Here is a 27,269-nt window from a genome sequence, read left to right on the forward strand (position 1 = left end):
TTTGTTTCGGACAATTAATTTCGCGTCGTCAGGAACAATTAACGAATAACGACCAGAGGGATGAGTGGGTGTATGTTTACATTCTTTATACTTTGTTTATATGTTTATGTCTGTTTATTTTGATTAAGGTGGCTTTTTGATATCAAGAATGGTAATATTAGCCATTGGACTGTAAAATTTGTATTCGGATAAGGTGTAGAAAGAAATTTTAGGAAGAAGAAAGATACCTAATTGATTTTTCTATTCCCTTCTTCTTAGGAAAATGGTTCCCAGTACTTAAGATTAGGACCACTATATATCTAACAAGAGGCCGCCCGCGACTTCGTCCGCGTGGAATCAATCCCGCGGGAACTCCGGGATAAAAAGTAGCCTATATGTTATTCTGGTCATCAGCTACCTACATACCAAATTTCATCGTAATCAGGTTCAGTAGTTTTTGCGTGAAAGAGTAACAAACATCCATACTGACATCCTGACATACTCGCAAACTTTCGCATTTATAATATTAGTAGGATAATGAGATTACCGACATCTAACACCAATTTTTACTCCCACTCTTTCGCAGTACAAGCTGTCCGTTTATGGAATGATCTTCCTGTCGATATCGGGAAAGCTCAGAATATTAAGACTATATATATTCAACGCCAATCTCCTGTTTGGTTTCCTTCCACCCAAAGGTTGACTGGAAGAGATTGCATTAGCGGTAAGTCTGCCTTTGTACCATTTCTGTCTCTTTTAAACTGTGTTGTGTGTTTTACTTTTGTGGTGCAATAAAAAGTTTATCTGTCTATCTATCTTTACCATAAGTCGTAAGAGGCCACTATGGCATAGGCTTCTTGTAGACAATGGGCAAGCAACCTGTCGTTTAATTATTTGAATCTCAATTCCATCATTAAGCTATTAAGCTAAACATACATACTCACGTCTATATATGTACCTTGCGGGTAGACAGAGCAAACAGTCTTTAAAGACTGATAGGCCACATTCAGCTATTTAGCTTTAAGAAAGAATTGAGATTCAAATAGTGACAGGTTGCTAGCCCATCGCCTAAAAGAAGAATCCCAAGTGTATAAGCGTATCCCTTAGTCGCCTTTTACGACGTCCATGGGAAAGAGATGGAGTGGTCCTATTCTTTTTTTCTGTTGGAGCCGGGAACCACACGGCATTACGCTAAACGTGGCCTTTAATTCTTTTCAAGACTGTTAGCAGTGCAGGTACATATATAGACATAGGTTTAGAATAACTTTATTCTCATAAGATTTACATAAAATAAATCACTTACTGAGAAAACAATATTTATATAAAGTATGGGCATGCATTTTATACAAAATAAATATTAATATAAAAACCAATAGCCTCGACACAGAGGGTATAGAATAATAAATATGAAAAAAAAAAAATAGTAGGGTAGATCTACGGAGCTACGGAGTGACGTCGTCTTCGTCATCGACTGCATGCGATCGCGCCCGGCAACACAAGGATTACTTTATTCTAGATGTGTCAGCAATGAATTTAGTTTTTTTTTTTTTTTTGTAATATTATATTTGTTTGTTTTCCGCAAGGTGATGTAAGTTTGTTAATTATAAAAATCGTGTATATATGTTTTTAGTTTTCTTTTAAAAATAGCTATTGATTTTACTCCTTTCATCTCTTTTGGTAGGTTATTATACATTTTCGCTCCTTCATATTGTATGTTAAATCTTCCATAGTTTGTTCTTGGAGTGCGTAGTATTAAATGGTTTGCGCTGCGTAGTTTGATTTTTTGTATTTCACTTTTTCTACGGAAAGATATTAGTGTGTGGACATGGTTATTTATAATTTTATATATTAACAGGCATGTGTAGTATAAGTATGTTTGCCTTATTGTCATTATTTTTGTATTTTTGTATATATTAACAGTAGGTGTTTTGAAGTCATAATTAAAAAGACATTTTATAAGTTTATTTTGAGCTACTTGTATTGTTTTTAAATTAGTTTGGTTTGCTGTACCCCAGATCTCAATCAAATAGTCTATATGCGGTTTTACTAGGGAGTTATAAATTAGATGTTTTATTTTATGTGGAAGGCAATTTGTTACTCCACGCAAAGTACCGGTTAATGAGGTTAGTTTAGCTTTGATTAAATTTATATGTTTATTCCAGTTAAGGTAGTGATCCAAATTGAGTCCAAGATATTTTTCACTAGTTTTTTGTTTAAGTTCTATGTCATTTATCTTAAGTTGTATTGGTTCACTTAATTTCTTGTTTTTTGCAGTGAATACGACATAATTTGTTTTATCGGCATTTACTGTAAGTAAATTTGACAAGAACCATTTATTTAATTTATTCAAGTCTTTTTGGGCTTTTGATATCATATTGGTAATTGAATTACCGTAATAGAATAAACTTGTGTCGTCTGCGTAGAGAGAGATATCTGCATTTAGGCCTATGTGTTGGATGTTATTGACATATATGAGGAACAGAAGTGGACCCAATATTGAACCTTGTGGGATACCGAAATCAATTTGACTGGTAGAACTTTGATGTATACCTATTTTGACTATTTGTCTACGATTTTCAAAATATGATCTGAACATATCGTGTGCCTTTCCAGATATACCAATGTCAGACAGTTTTTTGAGTAGTAATTTGTGGCTGATGGTATCAAACGCCTTTTTTAAGTCGATGAATATACCGATAACTATTTGTTTTTCATCAATTTTGTTTTTGATTTTGGTTACGAGGTCCACGGTCGCCGAGAGCGTATTCGATTTGGGTCTAAAACCATATTGTTTTTTGTACAGAAAGTCTATCGAGGTCAGATATTTTTCTAGGCGAAAATAAATTATTCTTTCAAATATTTTAGAAATAACAGGCAGAACCGAAATTGGGCGATAGTTACATGGGTCAGATTTACTACCGGACTTGTAGATAGGCGTAACTTTGGCAAGTTTTAGGGAATCCGGGAAAACTCCTCGTTCCAGACAATAATTTATACAGTCCGTGAGGGGAATGAGGATTACGTTCTTCAGACACTTAATTGTTTTTGGGCTGATTCCGTCAATACCGGAACTCGTATTGGGGTCCAGATCATCAATTATCTGACTGATTTCGTCTGCGGTTGCAGGTGCGAAGTTCGTGAGTTCAGTAGATCTCGTTGCAGATGCACGTGAAGTACGAGTGCCGGCTAATCGATTTTTCGGGATTTGGGAAGCAAGAGTTGAGCCAATGGTGGAAAAGAAGCGATTGAAACATTCGCAAATTTCTTGTTCATCCGTTACTGTCGCTGAGTCCATGACAAGTTTGTTCAGCTTCACAGGATCTCTTCCTTTGTTGTTAGCCAATTCTTGAATAGCCCTCCACATCTTCTTCGGTTTGCTTGTGTGTTCTTTGAAGTACTTAAAGTAATACGATTTTTTAGTTTTCTGTATGTTGTTGAATGCTTTAGATCTAGCAACTTTAAATTCTTTTTCCAAAAATATATTTTGTGGGTTCGTTTTGTAATTTTGCCATATTTCATTTCTGTTATTTATGTCTTTCATTATGTCTTTATTAATCCAGTCCTGTCGCGGGGGATTAAGTAATTTTGATTTAGTAGTTTTACATTCAGAGAGGCAATTCAGCATTTTTTGTTCCAGTATATCGTATTCATAGATTTTATCACTTGCCCTTAGATCGTTTTCCATAGTTTCACATAGTTTATCATAGTTAACAGCAGCGTATTTCGTTTTTTGTAATGGTGTTGGTTTGCAGTTTTCAATTTCTAGATAAATCTGCCTGTGGTCAGACATTGATGATTCCAACAAATAAAAGCTAAAGTTGTTTGTTTTCAGATTAGTGCAAACGTGATCAATAATAGTGTTGGTGGTAGGTGTCACACGAGTGCAGTACTTTCTATTTATTTTGTTCAAAACTCTGTAATCATTTTCCTTTAAGGCATCCTTGTATTTACGAGTTTCTTTATCTGGGACTAATAAATCAAGATTGAAGTCGCCAAAGATAATGGCCCTCTTGCTACGTTTTAGTTGTTGTGGAAATGAGTCAAAAAAATCATCAGATTTTTTCCCATTAGGGTTGTATATTGCAGCAATATCCAAGGATTGTTTTTCTAGATGAACCCAAAGGTAATGGCTGTCATTTGCTATACAGTGCTCTTCGAGCAAACTGTGCTGTAGGTCATTTTGAACATAGATTGAAACACCTCCTCCTTTCCTGTCCTTTCGAAAGTTATTGTAGTGGGTGTAGCTCGCAATCTGGAGTTTCTGGACATCACTTTCGTTTTTTATCCAGGTTTCTGTTACTATTATAATATGAGGCTGAGTGTAAGCAACTATACACTTTAATTCATCGAATTTTCCCCGTTTAACGAGACTGCGTGAATTAATGTAGAAACATTTTAAGGTCTTTTTAGTGCATTTTATCTCGGAGTAGTTTTTGGCAAGTTTGTGAGACACCTTACCTGTCGAACTACTTAGTTTTTTGAAGGTAATGTCTTTTCACCTTGTTTTCCTGCTGTGGTGCATACAATTTTTGGAGTTCCCTTAAAAAACTTTATGGTCAAATTTTTCTCTCCTGCAACACTACGTCTTTCTAATTCTTCTTTTAGTTTCTGCATTTGCTTTGTTTGGAATGGTGTTCGGTCAGAGAAAATTTTTATTTTATCAAACTGTGCTTTATTTTTATTTCGTAGTAAGTTCATTACAGTTTCTTCAGAATTGAAGCAGATCTTGACAGGGCGAGTATGTTCAGGTTTGTATTTACCAAGTCGGATAATTTTAAATGGTTCTGGGCAGTCGTTCGAGATAGTTTTTATTATTTTAGACACTTCCATTTGGTTGTAGGTCTGACGTTCCATAGTAGTCCCCGCAGTAGTTGGCTCAGGGATACCAACAATCACAATATTCTTGGATCTTATATTTCGCTCATAGACTTCATTAATAATTTCTTCATAGTTTATTGCAGGTGATGGAATCGTAGCTTGTGTTGAGGAACTATCAGTTATCGTGCTCATGTCAGATTCTAAGGTTTCTATTTTTTTCTCTATGTTTTCTGTTAATGTTTCTCAATTACTTAATCTTAATTTTGTATTGTTTTGGTCTAAGATAATATTATCAATAGTTTCGCCAATGCTATTTACCTGGGTTTTTATAGTTGCGACGTCTTCACGGATTTTGTTAATGCTTTCTGCTTGAGAAACGGTGCTGGTCTTAAGCACTGACATCATTTCTGACATTTGTTTTTTTAAGTCCGAGAGCTCTGATCTTATCCACGCTTCATCGTCCAATTGTTTTCGTTTAACTCGGTGGGTTATATGACTTGAAGTAGGGTCATGACCAGGATTCATATCTGAGAGATTCGGTTGCGAACCACCGAGTCTTTCATTTTTGCCACTTCCAGTAGGTGATCGTTGTACACTCATTTTATATCCGTGTTGTAGGTTGATCACGATCGTTGCGCGCGCGTAGTTCTGTGTAAGCAGTACAGATAATAATAGGTCCGTCTTCTTTACCCGAAGTGGAGAGGGGCGTCACTGCACAGTCACTTACATAGAAGTCATTAGTATTAACTTGCGCAAAAAAAGCTTCCCAAAAGGATATCGTAATGTGCTAATAAAAGAGTTCAGAATTGAATGTAAGCTATTAGTTGATAAATAAAATAAATCTGCGACACGTCTGTCTTGCACGCCCGTCGGTAGGGTACCGTGACCGTGACATGATTAAATGTACATATAAGCTAGCTTCGAAGTTAGTTCGAGACTTCTGTAATGGGATACTCATTCTACGAAATAACTGGTAGGGATTTAAGGTCTAATGAAAACAAATCCAGACCTCATTTGTTAAAATAGACGTCACAACATACACACACAACTGAGTACATATTATTATTAGAGGCACCAACAAAAACAAATCCATTAGTTTGAATAGTCACAAGGGTCAAAGATTTTTATAGGCCGTGTGTCATGGAACTCTACTTACTTATGTAAAATGGTAGTTTTGAAGTTCTTTATCTTTTATTTTTTAAATGCTTTATATATTACTTTGTGTTATTTATTAGATAATTTCAAATTGTATCAACAGTGTGGGAAGTCTGAAGTCTGTAGCACAGTTTTAAGTAACACAGACTTCAGAGTTCATGTTATCTGTACGTGTAATTTTATCAAATAAAGATTTATTTATTATTATTATTATTATCTACCAAAGATAGTTAAGGGATTTAAGGGTTAACAGACTGCTATGCCGTGTGGTTCCCACGCACATAAGAATATGGGAAAGTATGGAAATGGGAATATGGAAAGGTATGGATTGGTATTAACCAATCCATATCTTTCCATGCATGTCGTAAAAGGCGAGCAAGAGAAAGTCTAATAAACTTAGGGTTATTCTTGTAGCCGATGGGTTAGCGTTTAGTAGGATATTCAAATAGTGACAGGTTGTCATACATCTGTACGTGTACGGCTCTGTCTACCCCGCAAGGGATATAGACGTCTTGATCCCGTACAGGGTAGGCAGAGATTTTTTTTAGTGAACCGATTTTGAAGAAACACACTTTAAATGTTCTTCTCAGTTAAAACAAAGCAATTGGTGAAAGTTTCAAGTAAATCGGTTCAGTACTTTCGGAGATAATCGTGATCATACATACAGACAGACAGACAAAAAATTAAAAAAAATATATTTTTGCTTTCTATTATTAATTTTAAGTGTCCCTCTATTCATTTCAGTCAAAAATACTAAATGTACAGACAAAATATTTTTACTGTTTTATTATTATGTTTAGATAGATAAATGATGGTACTGAAATTAAAATAGTGACGGGTTGCCAGCCCATACCCGCCTTACGTAATAATGACGCATACTTTTCGAGCCAGAGGGCGCCAAAGGTGACTAGATGTCTCAGCAAAAACGACGGAGTACCAAATTAAACTGCTTTCTTGTATATTTTTATTTATTTATTTATTTGTTTATTTATTTATTTACTAATTTATGTACACAGAAAACATCGAGACTGATAAACACAAGAAACAAAATTACAAAGGTTTTATAATCTGTTTCGAAATTAACTTAAATCACTCTGTTGCGTTTAGGTAAAACGTCGTAGGTAGGAGAGAGGGAGATGATTTGGAGATCCATAAAATAACTACAACCTTTTTTAGTGGACTAGTTGAAAAATATTCGCCTATAAGAAGAATCCCAAGTTTATAAGCCTATCCCTTGATCGCCTTTTACGATATTAATGGGAAAGAGATGGAGAAAGAAAGAACATACATACATACATATGGTAACGTCTATATCCCTTGCGGGGTAGACAGAGCCAACAGTCTGGAAAAGACTGAATGGCCACGTTCAGCTATTTGGCTTAATGATAGAACTGAGATTCAAATAGTGACAGGTTGCTAGCCCATCGCCTAAAAGAGGAATCCTAAGTTTATAAACCTATCCCTTAGTCGCCTTTTACGACATCCATGGGAAAGAGATGGAGTGGTCCTATTCTTTTTGTAATGGTGCCGGGAACCACACGGCACAAAGAAAGGTGAAAGTGGTAAAAGGTGAAAGAAAGAAACAAAAACATTTTTTATTTGTAACAAAATACAAATTAATTATATGACAATTCACATCCAAAAGCGTGACCCGCGACGCTGATCTTCCACTGACAAAAAGTGAGTGGTCCTATTCTTATTTTTTTATTGGCGCCAGGAACCGCACGGCACATATACCTACATCTAATATCCATTTTATTTACACTTCAACGCGTGCCTCTAACTAACTACTTAGGTTGCTTTGAAGGGCGATACTTTGAAGGCTCGTTAGTATTTTTAACCCAGTCACATGCCACGGTCAGAAAGCCAATTTGTTTCTTTTATTGATGGCCGCATCCTCGCCCTGGTCCAAGCATCAGGTTCCTCGTAATTGGCAATAGAGAAAGCTATTTTGATCATGGTCAACTTTTATGTCACACACCTTGTTGTATGTTTTTTTTTAATGTAGACATACATACATACACATACATATAATCACGTCTATATCCCTTGCGGGGTAGACAGAGCCAACAGTCTTGTAAAGACTGATAGGACACGTTCAGCTATTTGGCTTTAAAATAGAATTGAGATTTAAATAGTGACAGGTTGCTAGCCCATCGCCTAAAGAAGAATCTCAAGTATGTAAGCCTATCCCTTAGTCGCCTTTTACGACATCCATGGGAAAGAGATGGAGTGGTCCCATTCTTTTTTGTATTGGTGCCGGGAACCACACGGCACAATTATATATATTAATGTAGACAATGTGAATTTAACCACGATTTTGATTTAGGAGATCTTCTATAATATTTGTTGATTGACGTTCGTTGAAAATGCTACAGTGTAGTTTGTTCCATCGCTTCTTCTACACTTGCGTTTTGGGAGCGGTAGTAGTTATATCTGAATCTTTTAGCTATACCAATTAATGTTATAAACATACATTTATTCACGTCTATATCCCATGCGGGGTAGACAGAGCCAACAATCATCAAAATACTTATTGGCCATATTCACCTGTTGGGCTTAATGATTGAATTTAGATTCAAATAGTGACAGGTTGCTAGCCCATCACCCACAAATCCGAAGTTTATAGACCTATCCCTTAGTCGCACTTTACGACATGGAGTGGTCCTATTCTTTTTTCACCGGGAACCACACGGCACTAATAGAAAGAACGGCACGTTTAATGTTTAAATTAATGAAAATAACACATATTACTGTAACATATCTTGGAATCAGACCATGGTCCTAGTGGATATAAATAAACCATGTGATGCTAAGCGGGCGCCAAGCTTCGGCAATTCATTGGTATGCGTTTCGCGCATCAAATAATACGAAAAATGGCGGCGGGTTTACGCTTGTTGAATATGTGAACTAGATCTTGGGAATTCATACTGATATGCTTCGACTTCCTCGTGTCTTCAGTCCCGGTTGCATCCTTACCACTCTGGAGAGGAGCCCGGGGTATGCCTTTGACCATGGATCCTGGATTGAGCGAGTCAGGTTTTTACCCGAAGCGACTCCCATCTGAGCTTCGCAACCTTTGCAGGTAAACCTAACCTATTGTATCGATCATGGTTAAAACTGAACTGCCACGTTCAGCTTTACGGCTTCATGATGGAATTGAGATACAGACAGTGACAGATTGCTAGCCCATCACTTACAAGAGGTAACGAAAGTTCCTTAGTCGTCTCTTACGACATCTATCGAAAAGATATGGAATGGTTCTATTCAAAATGGGCGGATACCACACGGCATGTAATAAGTCAATTACTAGTATCAATATGATTTAATTTCGAATACTTACTTGTAGTTATTTGGGTTTTAGTTATAAGTTCAAGTAATTATAACTGTTAATTGAAGGTCTAATCACTGTCTGAATAGTTCTCAAATTTGACTAGCTTTGTGATCTGGTTTCTGTTATGTTAACTATATATAGTGCTTAAATCAAGCGATAAAATTTGTGTAAATTATCAATATGTGTGATATTTTCACAAGTACATCTATATCCACTGCGGGGTAGACAGAGCTAGCAGTCTGGAAAAGTCTGAAAGGTCACATTCAGCTGCATGGCTTCATGATGGAATTGAGATTGAAATGGTGACTGTTTGCCAGCCTATAAAAAGAATCCCAAGTTTATAAACCTATTTCTTAGTCACCTATTACGACATCCACGCGGAAAGAGATGGAGTGGTCCTATTCTTTTTTCTATTGGTGCCGGGAACCACACGGCATAAAATTGAACGATTTTTTTTTCATAAACTTGTTATATAAAAGGAATCCCAAGTTTAAAACCAAATTCTTTAGCCACCTTTTACGAAATCTGTGGGTAAGATACGGAGTGGTTCTATTGTAAATTGCCTAAAACCACACGGCACTATTTTCATTAGAAACTTTATGAAACTCGACTTCATCAGATTTCTACCCGACTACCTTTAGCATCCACGTGTAAAATGTTGCAAAGTTTCTGCATTTAATGAACACCTTGTTGTTCTAATTATGTTAGTGAGTTTGTATAATATGAATCTACTAGCTGTGCCTGCGACTTCGTCCGCGTGAAATAGCTATTATAAATATACGTGGAAGAGTTTGTATAACATTTCAAACTTCTTTGAACATACATATATATCAATAGTGCCTACAATTAAAAAGCAGTTTAGCAAATACAATTTCTCTAGACATAAGTAGTGCCTTTGTACTAAATTTCTCTTTAGTTTAAGTTATTTTCTTATTTTAAATGTATTTATGTAATAAATATTTTTTTTTTATGTGCCGTACCCAATAACTTTTACTTTTAAAGGTTAGTTAGGTTAGTTTATGGTCATAAGGGAATTAACGCCAGTAATTAAAATATGTATGTGTAGGTAGGTATATAATGAATAACAAACATTAAAATAAAACGTTTCTCGACGTTAAGATGAATATACTTAAATTATTCCTTCCTTTAATTCACATGTGACCATTAAATTAGTGTGTAAACAAGACTCTTTAACCCACTGCGTCGATTGTGATGATATTTGCTACAGACACAGATAAAATCTTTAAGAGTAATACAGACTAAGTGCTTAGACCACTTTTTTCTAGAAATTTGATTCGTGGCAAATAGAAAGATATGTGATTTTATTTATGATCATATCATACATATATATAACATCTATAGGGAGCTAAAATGCCCGAGAGACGACGTCAATCAAGAAGATTTAAAATTAAACATGCATACATACTAATAATCACGTGTATATCCCCTGCGGGGTAGACAGAGCCAACAGTCTTAAAAAGACTGAAAGGCCACGTTCAGCTGTTTGGCTTAATGATAGAATTGAGATTCAAATAGTAACATTTTGCTAGCCCGCCGCTTAAAAGAAAAATCCCAAGTTTATAAGCATATCCCTTAGTCGCCATTTACGATATCCACGGGGAAAGAGATGTAGTGGCCCTATCCTTTTCTCTATTGGTGCCGGAACCACATTGCATAAAATAAAAATAAAAAATTATATTCCTAAAATTGTATTCTTTTTTTGCAGACGGTACTTGGCGCCATGCCCTTGGCAGTGGCGGCTGTGAACAGGGAACCCAGCCTGCTCCCGGGGCTGAAACTTCGATTTGTGGCCGCCAACATTGGACATTCCCGGGTTTACATGCCCAAGGATAAAGACAGCCTTACGTTGAGGTAGGATTTCATACCTAAATTATAAATAAACCAGCTGTGCCCGCGACTTCGTCCCCGTGGAATAGTATATAGTCAATAATATTTTGGGCATCATTGAAGCCCTCAAGGATGAATAATTTTCCTCCTTTTGTTTCACATTTTCCATTATTTCTTTGCTCCTTATAGTAGCAGCGTGTTATATAGCCTCAAGACTTCCTCGATAAATGGTCTATTCAACGCAAAAATAATTTTTCAATTCGAACCAGTAGTTCCTGAGATTAGTTTGTTCAAACAAACAAACAAACTCCATTCAACTCCACGTATAACTTTTTGAGTTCATACTTAATTGAATTTAAAATGTATGTAGGATCTGACAATAATCCTTTTTTATTTTGGTCATAGAGGTCATAATCGGGTTAAATTTTTTTGAGATATTAATAAATTTCAAAAACTTTAAAGTTAGTTGTATTAGGTATAATTTACAATCATAAAGTGTTTTTTAATATTTAACTTTTAACTTAAGGCAAAAGGTGAAAAGTTCTCGGCCGGACAGAAAATTTAAAATAATGAATTCTTTTGAGAAAAATTTCATTATTTTAAAATTTCTTTTGGATTCCTTCTTTATTGCCTTCGGGGAATTATTCCCAGAGGTGAAACAACTAATAAAAAGTATTTAAATTCATATAAAAGTCGAAGAGATATCCTTGAGAATGAGTACTCTTAGAATCTTAACAAAGGTGTTGATTAAACATTTGAAATTAATTGAATTTGCACGAATTAGAGCTGAGTTCCCTTCTTATCAGGGTTCCGTAGTCTTTTACGACATCCATGGGGTTTTATTCTTTTTTATTAGTGCCAGTAACCACACGGTAAGGTTATTCATTTTCATAATTAAACCTTTGGGTTAGTCTATGTAATCACCATTCTACATATATATATATATAGTCACGGCCATATTCCTTGCGGAGTAGACAGAGCCAACAGTCTTGGAAAGTCTGAAAGACTACGTTCAGCTGTATGGATTTATGATGGAATGAGATTCAAATAAAGTGATAAGGTGCTAGCCTACAAGAGGAATCTCAAGTTTATAAGCCTTTCCTTAAATCACCTTTTACGACATTCTCTTTCATCTTAAATTAACAAATTAAGTATATTCATGAAAGACATATTCTTGGGAGCTTATTAATTTAAAGTGAAAACATAACAAAAATTTCGCTTAGCTAATGAAGATAATATACCAGGGAGGAATATTAAGTTGGTTCTTAAGGAAAAATTACCTCTGAATTAAGTAAACGGTAATTCTTAAAGGGAAAATCGAAAAAGAAAGAATAATGTTATATATTCTCGTTTCTTTCCCAATGAAAATTATTAGAAAATGTTCTCCTGTGTTTTTGTTAGTCGACTAGTTTCGCCTTGTGGTTTTCGGCTCTTTAGAATAGAACCACTCCATCTCTTTTACATGGATATCGTAAAAAGCGGCTAAGGATTAGGCTAATTTCCTTGCCATAGGCATTGTTTGAGCTTCCGTGCGTCACCTTAGGCCTTATCTTCCTTACCCCCAGGCAGATTGAGGTAAAATGCACTGAAATTAAAAAAAAAAATTATTTATGACGAGTGAGCATGAATAGTGATGTGCTGATAAGTTAAATGAAAAACTAATAAACGCTTAACCATAGTCCATTAGTGTTCCATACATATAGTCACGTCTATATCCCTTGCGGGATAGACAGAGCCAGCAGTCTTGGAAAGACTGAATGGCCACGTTCAGCTATTTGGCTAAATAATAGAATGGAGATTCAAAAAGTGACAGGTTGCTAGCCCATCGCCTAAAAAAGAATCCCAAGTTTTAAGCCTATCCCTTAGTCGCCTTTTACGACATCCATGGGAAAGATATGGAGTGGTCCTATTCTTTTTTGTATTGGTGCCGTGAACCACACGGCCGTTAGTGTTCCTCTGTCGTTATTATCGACGAATAGATAAAAGCATTTAATGATCCCTTAAAATTTTTCAGGAAGGGATAATGTCGTGACCGTAAAAATTCCCAACCTGCCAAATTGTCTCATTCAATATATTTCGTTCGTTCGTTCAGCTGGTAGACTGGTCGATTTATTTACACGATACATTGCTTTAGAAGATTTAATCTAAATCCTACTACTATTATAAAGGCGAAAGTTTGTATGGATGTTTGTTACTCTTTCACGCAAAAACTACTGAACCGATTACCATGAAATTTGGTATGTAGGTAGCTGAAGACCCAGAATAACACATAGGCTACTTTTTATTCCAGAGTTCCCGCGGGATTGATAGGGTTTCCATGCGGACGAAGTCGCGGGCCTCCTCTAGTTATATTATATACCTAATAGATATTATTATGTGCCGTGTGGTTCCAGGCACCAATAGAAAAAGGAATACGACCATTCCATATCTTTTCCATTAATGTCGTAAAAGGCGACTAAAGAATAGGTTTATATAATTGGGATTCCTCTTTTAGGCGATGGGCTAGCAACCTGTCAACCCAAACAGCTGAACGTGGCCTTTCAGTCTTTTGATGACTGTTGGCTCTGTCTACCCCGCAAGGGATATACACGAGATTGCCGTAAAAACTACATTCAAGCTTTTAAGTAAGATTGTTTCCATGTTGGCAGACTAACATATTATTATTGAAATAGTTTTTGTCTGGACTAGATTATATTATTGTCTGAATAGCTTCTGTCTAGGGTTTCGATCCTACAAAAATGTATAATCCTTCCTTTAGGGATAGGTTGTTTTAGTTCTACAGCGGTAGGTTTGTATTCGTTGCCGTTATTTGTCGTCTTTGTGGTGAAGATGTATTGTTACAAAAATACTTTTTGGATTAAAAAATTTTGATCTAATTAGATATAAAAATATTTATCGATCGTATTTATAAAGTTCAAGTTTTTGCCTGCCAAATATCTGTAGGATTACCAAAAAGTAGTTTATGTTTTTTTTTTCCAAGGTCTGACAGTTTGTACCTCTTTTTGTTGTTTCGTTTTGTCGTAATCATTATTGTTGTGACGGCCTCAGTGGCGCAACGGTAGTACGCTTGTCTGTGACACTGGAGGTCCCGGGTTCGAATCCCGGCCAGGGCATGATGAGAAACGAACTTTTTCTGATTGGCCTGGGTCTTGGATGTTTATCTATATAAGTATTTATTATAAAATATAGAATCGTTGAGTTAGTATCTCGTAACACAAGACTCGTACTTACTTCGAGGCTTTCTCAATCTGTGTAATTTGTCCCGTATATATTTATTTTATTTATTCTATTGTGGAGAGGTAACATAAACAAACAAAGTTACTTTCGCAAATAATATAAAATTTTATGATATCTCATTACAACCAGTAATGAGATACAAAAAACACATTACATATGGTCACGTCCTTATCCTGAAGGGTAGACAGAGCTAACAGTCTTGAAAAGACTGAATGGCCACGTTCAGCTATTTGGCTTAATGATAGAATTGAGATTCAAAAAGTGACAGGTTGCTAGCCCATCCCCTAGAAAAGAATACCAAGTTTGTAAGTCTGTCCCTTAGTCGCCTTTTACGATATCCATGGGAAAGATAAGGAGTAGTCCTATTCTTTTTTGTATTGGTGCAGGGAACCACACGGCACTCACAAAAACACATTACAATACAATACAAATTATCTTTATTGCCCGTAAAAAATTACATATGTAGTAGAAACATACATTAAGAATATGTTGAGCAAAGGCGGAGTTATCCATTTTTACATTATGTGGGTACAATTTTTATACAAAAGGTCGAAGAATGCTTTTAATTTAATTTATAGACTGCATGTTGTATGTATATGTATTTATAATATATTTTGTATGTATTTTATGTATCTTGTATGTATTTATGTAGGTATTTTGTTTTTAATGTTTGTATTTTGCAATATGCATGTGAACTTCATCGCACCACCAACTTAAAGTTTTTCTGTTTGGTCAGCTGGTTGACTGGTAGAGAATGCCAAATGGCATTAAGTCCGCCCTTTGTACATTTTTTCTGTGCAATAAAGTTTAAAATAAAAAAATAGTAGTATGATAGGAAAAGAGTTACATACGCTGGACATTAAACAGTGGAACTGCGTCCTGCAACCGATTAAATAACTATAACGAATAACACAACACCCTCTATAAAATTGACTAAAAATCGATTGTCTGTAAAGTCGATTTACTGACGATAGTTGAACGTGTCAACGTCTTAAGAAAATACTGATGGAATGGTAGCATTTTCCAAATAAAATTTTAATTTCATATGTTTAATAGATTTGTAACACATATAGAGAAGGAGGTAATTGGAAATCATAATGAAAGTATGTATGTAAATGTACTATAGTACTTATAGCAGCTGTCCACGCAGACGCATCGCTCACTCAAGTAGGAGAGAGACGGATGTCGAACGCTGCCGAACGCGAAGGCCGATTGTGCCTCTTTGTCGCTCGTTCCGCGCTCTCGCTTGCACTTCAAGCCTTACATGGAACGGCTCAGAGCGAGGTAACGCCGCATGAGTCATGTTTTTTCGTGCGTGCAGCCGGCTCAATCGAATTATAAGACGTTGTCACGTCAAAAAGAAAATAAGCCTTCTTACCCTTTCCAGGTCATTTTCCCGCAAACTTTTGGCAACTTCCTCTGTTCTCGCGATCTCCCCAATTACATGCTGCGCCCTTTTCAACACCAATTCATCACATTTCATCTGTCTTAATCCTGAAAGCAATTATTAGAATTCAGCCACATAGTAATCTTTGTTAATTCTTTTACTGAGTGTGTGTAAAAATACCCTACCTACTTTAAATTTAGGTCAAACGTCACAATTCAAGCAAATCACTTCTATTGTTGTAGTGTCGCGTTGTTGCAGAGTTATGCACAGAACAATTTTATGAAACGCATTTTAAAATAGACAAAGACACTTTAATGAGTTCCTGAGAACTTGCAATAAATACTGATTTAACGTTGTATTAGTTATTTTTTTATTGAAAATGTTACTGTGGCTATGACCTTATAAAGTAACTATGTCAGATAGATAGATAGATAAAACTATTGCACCATAAGAGTAAAATATACAAAACAGTTGAAAACTGACAGAGATGGTACAAAGGCGGACTTATCGCTAATGCAATGTCTTCCAGTCAACCTATGGATTGTAATCATTGGGAAACCACTTTTTTATATTAATAATGAAATTCAAATTTTCGAAAATATCGCTATCAGATATTTATTTAAGTCTACATATGTCTCCCTGTGTCCGTTAGAAGGTTAAAATCAATTGGTTTATTTAGTATTTCATCTTTTGCTACTCGTATTGTTGTTGATTTTGTAAATGCCAAAATTATAACAGGTTATCTACTGAATTAATTTTCTTGGAATATCAAATATATGATCAAGAGTTTGAAGAAACACATAGGGTACCTTTCATCCCGATAAAAACTATAGGTCACGTGGCATTAAAAAAACCTCTATTCTTTAGTAGGTGGCGCTAAATTTGTGTTGCTTTTTGTACGTATATACCTACATGCATATAATCACGTCTAATTCATTTGCGGGGTAGATAGAGCTAACAGTCTTGAAAAGATTGAATATCACGTTCAGCTGTTAGGCTTTCATGTAGATGGCATTAAATTCTCGTCGCCTTTTGCAGATGGCGTTTAATTCGCGCGAGCGAAGCTGCTTGCTGAAGCTAGTTGTTCTATAGAACAATATAGTCTTGCGAGGTGTCAAATGTCTGTTAACCTCAGTGTAGATATCGAAATAACAATGGCGACCCAATTCTATTGATTAGTCAAGGGATTTCAGCATTGGGATTATTAATTTTGGGAGACGTTCAACAAAGGACTCCATTTTGGAATTGATGATGTTATAACGGAACAGGTCAAAAGACAAACATAGTCTGGGTACTTAATTAAATATTTTTTTTGTACATACATATAGTCACGTCTTTATCCGTTACGGGGTAGACAGAGCCCACAATCACGAAAAGACTGGAACGGCCGCGATCAGCTGTATAGCTTATATATGAGTAGAGGCCGCCCGCGACTTCGTCCGCGTGGAATCATTACTGCGGTGACTCCGGGATAAAAAGTAGCCTATATGTTATTCTGGGTCTTTAGCTACCTACATACCAAATTTCATCGTAATCGGTTCAGTAGTTTTTGCTTGAAAGAGTAACAAACATCCATACTGACATCCTGACATACTCACAAACTTTGGCATTTATAATATTAGTAGGATTTTGTTCCTATTTGAATATTGGTGCAAGGGTTTCCTGAGGAAGTGTGAAGCCGGGAGAGGTTGCTAGTGTTTATATAAAACTAGCTGTCCCGGCAAACTTTGTTTTTCCATATTAATAATTTTTAAGTAATTTCTATTTAAAAAAAATGTTAAGTATGGACAACCCTTATCACTAAGGGGTATGAAAAATACATGTTGGCCGATTCTAAGACCTACACAATCTGCTCGCAAAATTTCATGAGAATCGGTCAAGCCGTTTCGGGGGAGTACGGGAACGAACATTGTGACATGAGAATTTGATATACATACATATAGGTATGAAGAAGTGGAAATTAAAATTTTTGTGTACATGAATCCTACCAATATTATAAATGCGAAAGTTCGTTAGTATGTCAGGATGTCAGTATGGATGTTTGTTACCCTTTCACGCAAAAACTAGTGAACCGATAACGATGAAATTTGGTATGTAGGTAGCTGAAGGCCCAGAATTACACACAGGCTAACTATTTTTTTGTCCTGCAGTTCCCTATATATTAATATATGATATTAAGAAGTGAGATGGTTATTTTATTTGCAGGGTGATGACACAAATGCGCGACCTGGGTGTGGTCGCGTTTTTCGGCCCTGACAGCACCTGTCACACGGAAGCGAAGTTGGCGGCAGCCTGGAATCTCCCTCTTTTATCTCATGTAAGTAACTGTTTTACATAAACATACATACATACATGTAATCACGTCTATATTCCTTGCGGGGTGGACAGAGCCAACAGTCTTAATAATACTGATAGGCCACGTTCAGCTGTTTGGCTTAATGATAGAATTGAGATTCAAATAGTGACAGGTTGCTAGCCTGTCGCCTAAAAAAAGAATCCCAAGTTTATAAGCCTATCCCTAAGTCGCCTTTTACAACATCCATGGGAAAGAGATGGAGTGGTCCTATTGTTTTTCTATTAGTGCCGGGAACAGCTAAATCCGCTTTACTTAAATCCCATTAATAAACCTTAGAGTCACTTGGACCAAAGCAAAAAGATGTTTGTGGTGGGGTAATAATTTAATTACGTGCAACAAAATTATCATTTACTAGCTGTGCCCGCGACTTCGTTCGCGTGGAATAGTTATTTTGGGCATCATTGAAGCCCTCAGAATGAATCATTTTCCCCGTGTTTATTTTTCACATTTTCCATTATTCCTTTGCTCCTTATAGTTGCAGCGTGATGTTATATAGCCCTAAGCCTTCCTCGATAAATGGTCTATTCAACGCAAAAAGAATTTTTCAATGCAAACTAGTAGTTCCTGAGATTAGCGCGTTCAAACAAACAAACAAACAAACAAACTCTTCAGCTTTATAATATTAGTATAGATATAGATTGACGCATAAAAAAAGGGGAACCTATGAAGTATTGTCATGACTGTTTGTCTGTATGTTCGTATCTCACAGCAAATTTATTTGGAGTTAACGTATTTAGTTAATGTTGAAAGTTATAAGTGTATTTCATTAACCGTTTAAATGCTTTTATTTACAAACACTGATTTACTACGCAATTCTATCATCAAGCCAAAAAGCTGAACGTGGCCTATTAGTATTTTCAAGACTGTTGGCTCTGTCTACCCGACAAGGGATATAGACGTGACTATATGTATGTATGTACATGTATGATTTACTACATTCAAAACGATGAGAAAATAACTTTTTCTGATTGGCTTGGATTTAGATTTAGATAAGTGTCGAACTTACGCCGAGGCATACTTAATCTGTGTAATTTGTACCGTATTTATTTATTTTTATTGATGAAAAAATGAAAACACGTGTAACATATCATTTGAATATGCTAAAAAGACCCTTATTTCGAAAGCAAAACTCATGCGAATAGAATTATTTTAACGTACAAAGAATGTTTTTAAATTTTTGCGAGTTCTTTGTCACAACTGCGGAAATCTAAATTAAACAACAATTTTGAATGCCTTTGTAGAATGCTCGCTGTATGATTTTTCGCCAAAATCTAGCGTCATTTTTTGATTTTAAGTTAAGCATATAGATATAAACTACTTGCAACTCAAGAAATGAGAAATACATATCAATGTAGTTTATCTTAATATATTTTAATGACTTGAATACAAACATAAATCTTTAATATAAAATTCTCGTGTCACAATGTTTGTTTCCGTACTCGTTCGAAACGGTTTTACCGATTTTAACCAAATTTTGCATGCATATTCAGTAGGTCTGAGAATCGGCTAACATCTATTTTTCATACCCCTAAGTGACAAGGGCTGTCCACACTTCACATTTTTTTTTAACTAGAAATTATTTAAAAAATATTTATATGGCAAAACAACGTTTGCCAGGACAGCTAGTATAGTATATATCCCTTGCGGGGTAGACAGAGCTAAAAGTCTTTTGAAAAGACAGAAAGGCCACGTTCAGCTGTATGGCTTTTTGATGGAGTTGAGGTTCAAATCGTGACAGGTAGCCTAGGTAGGTAGCTAGCCTACAATAGAAATCTCATGCCTATCCCTTAGTTACTTTTAACGACATCCATGGAAAAGTTATGCAGTAGTTCCATTCTAAAGTGCCGAAAACCACACGGTACTATGACTTAAACTTAGATAGTATCTCTTATTCTTTAAGCCAGATATGACCAAATTTCAACAAAATACGTTTCACATACATTAGTTTCTGTGCTGCGCGAAAAAAGGCAATAAATAATTTATACTTAGTTATAATATTATTTTTTGGTAATATTTCTTCAGAACTTGACAGCCATTAAAAATGTCAATCTCATTTTTCCCTTTCATAAAATAAAACTAGCAACTTGTCACTATTTGAATCTCAATTCTATCATTAAGCCAAACAGCTGAACGTGGCCTATCAGTCTTTTCCGGTCTGTTGGCTCTGTCTACCCCGCAAGGGATGTAGACGTGATTGTATGTATGTATGTATAAAATAAGGCTAGTATCATTTTTAACATAATCACGTACACATCGTGTTAACATTCAAAGACGCTAGGATTTAGATAAGGAAATCTCTAAGCAATCCGAGATTCATCGCCTACCCCACATGATACGTCGGTGATTTATTTATATATACATATTATGTATTTATATACATAAATAAAAAATAATACATATTATATATTATGATTATATGGTGACTTATATATTATGTATTAAGGTATATATCTAAATATAAAATAAAACATACATAAGTACTATTTAGTGCCGTGTGGTTCCCGGCACCAATTTAAAAAAGAATTAGACCACTTTAACTCTTTCCCATGGATGTCGTAAAAGGCGATTAAGGGATAGACATATAAACCTGGGATTTTTTAGGCGATGGGCTAGCAAGCCAAATAGCTGAACGTGGCCTATCAGTCTTTTCAAGACTGTTGACTCTGTCTACCCCACAAGGGATATAGACGTGACCATATGTATGTATGTATTTAATAATTCTACAACGGCTATTAACCACATTATCCTTTGATATAATCAAATCACAAATTATAATGAAACTCTATTGTATAAAATAAATAAAATGTCTGCATTGACATACATTTCAATAACAAGTGAAAATTCTAAACTACGAGTTTACTCACTTAAGCCGCCCATTAGACAGGCCATATAATTTGTTTGCCTCAGTGACAACCAAAATGAAAATAAAACTTGTACCCAGACAGGCCTGATAACAAAATTGTTATTTACTATTTATTATTCTGAGCACGAAACGTTGAAAAGGCTTCGCAGACGAAACCACTTCATAGACTATAATATACAGGTATTTCTTTATTATATACTAGCTGTGCCCGCGACTTCGGCCGCGTGACATGGTTGCTTTGGGCATCATTGAAGCCCTCAAGGATGAATAATTTTCCCCGTTTTTTTCACATATTCCATTGCTTCTTTGCTCTTTATAGTTGTAGCGTGATGTTATATAGTCTAAAGCCTCCTCGATAAATGGTCTATTCAACGCAAAAATAATTTTTCAATTCGAACCAGTAGTACTTGAGATTAGCGCTTTCAAACAAACAAACTCTTCAGATTTTTAATATTAAGTGTATTACTCGTATATATATTGTGAAGAATGTGATTATTGAATTTGAAAGGAAAAGGTGATTGACATTTCTATACAGGCTCATTTGGAAACAGTTGAAAATACTTTTTGGTATACATACTCGTAATAGGTTTTATTCTAAATTTCTGAGAACCACACGGCAAACATATGAAAACATGTATAAGTAGAAGATATAAGTAAACTTGACGTACAAAATAAACTTTTAACAATTGAGTTCTGTTAAACGAAATTTGATGTAAAAGGGGTTGTAATTCAATTTGGTTGTGACAATGAAACCCTTAAACAATCGCCCCAGTGGGTCAGCAATGTGAAATGCCGAAAGAGGATTATTATGTTCGTACATAATGCTGATAATTTTATTTTTATAATTTTTTTTGTAACTTTTATTTCCTTTTTTTCCGTATGTAAATAATCACGTTATATATTTTTACTAAAGCAACTTTCACTTTAGTCATAGGACCGGTGCTCGGTTATTTTTAACTACTGAACCGATTACAATGAAATTTAGTATGTAGGTAGCTGAATACTTTGTATCTCGGGGTTCCCGCGGGATTCATATCGAGCGGCCTCTAGTATAATATGAAAATGTCGGTATAAGAAGTCGTCGTAGCAAAAGTGAGAGAAATTAATATTATGTATGTTTCAAGAGTAAAAGAAAACTTTTTGGTTCACTGTGTCATAATAGTGACACTATTATTGCAGTCTACGAAGCTACGAACCGCTACGAGTTCGTAGAACGCTGCTACGGTAGTGCTACGACTGCTAAAATTTAGATGTTGATTTTTGATTGAGCGATTTTTTTATCATTCACAAGCTCCAGCCTGCGGCTTTGCTTATTAAAGTACATAAAATGACGCCTCTTTCCCGGAGGCGTAGGTGGAGACTACGTATTTCCGCTTACCACGATCCCTGCATCCTTTTTTTACTTCATCCACATTTATTTACTCTATTCATGTAAGCCCGCCTTTTAAGACTTGTTCGCAATATTGTTAATCGATAAGAGAACAAATCTTATTTTTTGTTGTATCCTTCGTCTTTATGGTATTGATAACTCTTTCAATAAGCCAATTAGATGTAAGTGGCCTATTAGTCTTTTCAAGACCGATTTTAGTAGTTAGTTTTTTCTTTATAATTTAAGCTCACACGTCGTTGGAATTTTTTTTTTCTTTTTTGGTTTTTTATTCAAAACCTTATTGGGCATTGAATGTACAATAGGTGAACTAAATGCTAATTGCATTCTCTGCCAGTCGACCATTAGAAAAAAACAATTAGATAAATAATGAGGTGTACATTCGGGAGGAAAACTAATAAAACTATCTGCGTAATTTAAAAATCATGTTATTTCGGTTCCCGCGGGAATAGGGAAATCTTGCTTTAGAACATACAGAGAAAGTACATGCCAAATTTTTAATCATTAGATCCAGGGATTTGAGCTTTCTGTTAACACGTCTGTCAGTCAATACATCAAAGATTTATATGATTAAATGATTCTACTTCTATGTGCCGTGTGGTTCCCGGCACCAAATTAGAAAAAAGAATAGGACCATTCCATCTCTTTCCCATGCATGACGTAAAGAGCAACTCAGGGATAGGCTTATAAACTTGGGATTCTTCTTTTAGGTGAAAGGCTTGTAACCTGTCACCATTTGAATCTCAATTCTATGAATAAGCCAAACAGCTGAACGTGGCCTATCAGTCATTTTAAGATTGTTGACTCTGTCTGCCCCGCACAGGATATAGATGTGACTATATGTATGCATGTATGTATGTATTCTACTTCTTAGTATTGACTACCTACCATCAGATTTGTAGGTATAAATAAAAAAAATGTGTCTGAACATAACGAAATCTTATTATTTCCTTAATCTTTATTGTACAAAAACAAAGTTTAATAATATAAGTAATGGGCGGGCTTAGCACTAAAAATATAAGCTAACAGTTAATCTTTGAGTTAAGCCGAAAAAGTAAGTGGGTGTGGAATAACATCAATATTTTGTACATACTATTTTTCTTTCTACTCATAACATACATACGTACATACAAATGGTCACGTCTATATCCCTTGCGGACTAGACAGAGCCAATAGTCTTGAAAAGACTGTATGGCTACGTTCAGCTATAAATGGCTTAATGATAGAATTGAGATTCAAATAGTGACAAGTTGCTGGCCCATCGCCTAAAAAAGAATCCCAAGTTTGTAAGCCTATCCCTTAGTCGCCTTTAAAGACATCCATGGGAAAGAGATGGAGTGGTCCTATTCTTTTTTGTATTGGTGCCGGGAACCACACGGCACATTCTACTCATAACATATACATATAACCAACATTACCTACCTATAGTTGGAGCGACGGTGGTCTAATCGCTAAGGTAAAGTTAAAATCTGTTATGCATAAAAAAGCGCAGGTTCGAATCCCGCCTCGGCCATGTACCAATGACTATTTTCGAAGTTATGTACATTAGTTTAAATACAAACCGATGCTCTTACAGTGAGGAAAAACATCGTGAGGAAACCTGCACATTCAGGTAACTGGATGTGTAATCATGATCGATCCAATACGGGTTAGGTTCCCCTGCAAAGGGGGATGTCAGATGGGAGTCGCTTCGTGTAATAACCTGACTCGCCCAATCCAGGATCCATGGTCAAAGGCATACACCGGGCTCCTCTCTAGTGATGAGGATGCAACCGGGACTCAGGAGGAAGAAGATAAGGATAGAAGTTTCATACTTCCTCTTCCTCAAATCATATCAAATCTGTACTAATATAATAAAGCTGAAAAATTTGTTTGTTTGTTTAAACACGCTAATCTCAGGAATTACTGGTTCGAATTGAAAAATTCTTTTTGCGTTGAATAGACCATTTATCGAGGAAGGCTTTAGGCTAAATAACATCACGCTGCAACTATAAGGAGCAAAGAAATAATGGAATATGTGAAAAAAACGGGGAAAATTATTCATCCTTGAGGGCTTCAATGATGCCCAAAATAACTATACCACGCGGACGAATTCGCGGGCACAGCTAGTCGAATATATTTATTGTGCAACGCAGGTTAAAGGCTGATGTTAGTTTATGTAACATCTGGTTACTATGGCCTGGATTAGGTGGCTCAGGTTTTTACACGATACGACTCCTAACTAACCCAACTCACATGGGAACAGGGTACAAGGTGCACTAAATGAATGTACCTACTCCCTTAGTCGCCTTTAACGAAGTTACCAACATAAATACATACAGAGTTGAAGTGTTGAGTGCGACGGGTCCAATTCCGGAATGTTGGAATTCACATGACCCAATTTTTCTTCTAAGACAAATATATAAAATTTCCGTTTACACGTAGAAAAATAAAAAATTCGCCTCCCTTTAATCGGACGAAACATGTAAGTCCAAAGAAAATTGTTTTTCACACAATTTATTTTGATGGTCTTTCCCAGAAAATGTACGGCGGTTTATTAATGTTACGAGTTAAAAAGCGAACCTTTTAATATACCTTGATATTTTCTATTTCAACGAATTAATATTCATTTTATTTCCTAGAACATGTTTACTGTACAAAACGCTCTTACAACGTATGAGATATAATTTATAGGACTTAAAATATACTCGTATGTAAGGCTCTTTCTACCCCACAAGGAATATACATACATATGGTCACGTTTATATCCCTTGTGGGGTATACAGAGCCAACAGTCGTGAAAAGACTGATAGGCCACGCTCAGCTATTTGGCTTACTGATAGAATTGAGATTCAAATAGTGACAGGTTGCTAGCCCATCGCCTAAAAAAAGCATCACAAGGAATATAAACGTGATTATATGTATGTATGTAAGTTAATGGCGAACGAATAGTTCATTCATTTAATTAATTACATACATACATATCATCACGTCTATATCCCTTACGGGTAGACAGAGCCAACAGTCTTGAAAAGACTGAAAGGCCACGTTCAGCTATTTGGCTTACTGATAGAATTGAGATTCAAATAGTGACAGGTTGCTAGCCTGTCGCCTAAAAAAGAATCCGCCGTTTATAAGCCTATCCCTTAGTCGCCTTTTACGACATCCATGGGAAAGAGATGGAGTGGTCCTATTCTTCTTTTAATTGGTGTCGGGAACCACACGGCACTTAATTAATTAAATAAAAAAATGCGTTTTTTTTCCTCGTAGAAATGCACGGGCGCACGCGGCTCTCACGAGTCGGGCAGCGGTCTCGGCACGACGTTTGCGCGCACGCTGCCGCCCGCGTACAAAGTCAGCAAGTCTGTTGTCTCCTTACTAAAGGCATTCGGTTGGAGCAAGTTCGCTATAGTCGTTGGGGACGCTGTGACTGCGGCTGCGCAACAGATGGATGCTATAAAGGTGAGAAAAGATATTGAGAACCTCTTCTACCTTCATTGGAGTCGGTTGAAAAATATTATTATATTCATACTGGTACCTACATACTTTGCAAAAGTCTGTCTCTTATGTACATACATACTTATAATCACGTCTATATCCCTTGCGGGGTAGACAGAGCCAACAGCCTTGACAAGACTGATAGGCCACATTCTGCTGTTCGGATTGAGATTGAGATTCAAATATTGACAGGTTGCTAGCCTATCGCTTAAAAGAAGAATCTCAAGTTTATAAGCCGATCCCTTAGTCGCCTTTAACGACATCCATAGGAAAGAGATTGAGTGGCCCTATTCTTTTTTCTATTGGTGCCGGGAACTACACGGCACGTGTCTTATGTTTCACCGCTAAACCGCTAGACCGATTTCATGAACTCTCTTCCTCCTGGCGCTACTCCCGGTTTTGGATAGGAGTACGGGGTGGTTGACATAACCCTGGATTGGGAAAGCCAGTTTTTACACGAAGCGACCGTCTGACCTTCGTAAAGTTTGCAGGGTAACCTAACCCATGATGGTAACAGCTGCAAGACCAATGTGCTCTTAGAGCGGTCCAGGACTCCAGAGAGGTCAGGATTAACGCCAAATAAAGGAGAAAAAAAAAACCATATTTATTCAGTAATTACAGATCTTTACATAGGTTTGTTGTTGGAGCCTACTTTTAAGCATATGAATGCCTGTGCCAGCAGGCTCTGCTCTTTTATGTCGCTAGGTCATGAATGTACTGAAAATTTGTGCGAAATTTGTAAGAAAGCAGTACTATATTATCATCACGCCTCTTTCTCGGAGGGATAGGCGAAAACTACATCCTTTCACTTGCCACGATCCCTTCTTTTGATTCTTCTACATTCACACTTTAGACAGAAGCAGGACATGATAATTTTGTCTGAACATGCGCAGGAGTTGGCCCGTGCTAACGGGATGACGGTGACGGCTGAGCACAGCTTCCCGGATTACATCCCCAAGCACATCTGCGAGATGGAGAAGATTGTGGACCAGACACACGACAAGACAAGAAGTAAGTTCTTTATTTATATGTTGTTGGTTGGAACTACCCCTAAACGATAGAACACGTTATTGTCGTGTGGTTCCCGCCGATCTATCTTATTCCTATGTATATATACTAATATTTTAAAGCTGAAGGGTTTGTTTGTTTGTTTGAACGCGCTAATCTCAGGAAATACAGGTTCCAATCAAAGAAATATTTTTGTGTTGAATAGACCATTTATCGAGGAAGGCTTTAGGCTTTACTCGTATAACATCACGCTGCAACTATAAGGAGTGAAAAAATAATAGAAAATGTGAAAAAAAGACGGGGAAAATTATTCATCCTTGAGGGCCTCAATGATGCCCAAAATAACTATTCCACGCGGACGAAGTCGTGGGCACAGCTAGTGAAATATAAAAGTGACTTTTCAAAGTTATGTTCATTAGT

General features: G+C 36.2%; 1 protein-coding gene across 1 annotated transcript in view; it reads left to right on the forward strand.

The window, feature by feature from the left end:
* LOC106142675 (guanylate cyclase 32E) overlaps window positions 1–27,269 on the forward strand; it is a 131,255-nt gene that overhangs the window by 12,731 nt on the left and 91,255 nt on the right. Inside the window, exons 2-5 of the mRNA XM_060946919.1 lie at window positions 11,013–11,158; window positions 17,964–18,075; window positions 25,614–25,805; window positions 26,735–26,852. Of these exons, the coding sequence (XP_060802902.1) occupies window positions 11,013–11,158; window positions 17,964–18,075; window positions 25,614–25,805; window positions 26,735–26,852 (568 nt within the window). The remainder of the gene's footprint in view (window positions 1–11,012; window positions 11,159–17,963; window positions 18,076–25,613; window positions 25,806–26,734; window positions 26,853–27,269) is intronic.

This window comes from Amyelois transitella, chromosome 12, assembly GCF_032362555.1.
Source record: "Amyelois transitella isolate CPQ chromosome 12, ilAmyTran1.1, whole genome shotgun sequence".
Taxonomy (NCBI): domain Eukaryota; kingdom Metazoa; phylum Arthropoda; class Insecta; order Lepidoptera; family Pyralidae; genus Amyelois; species Amyelois transitella.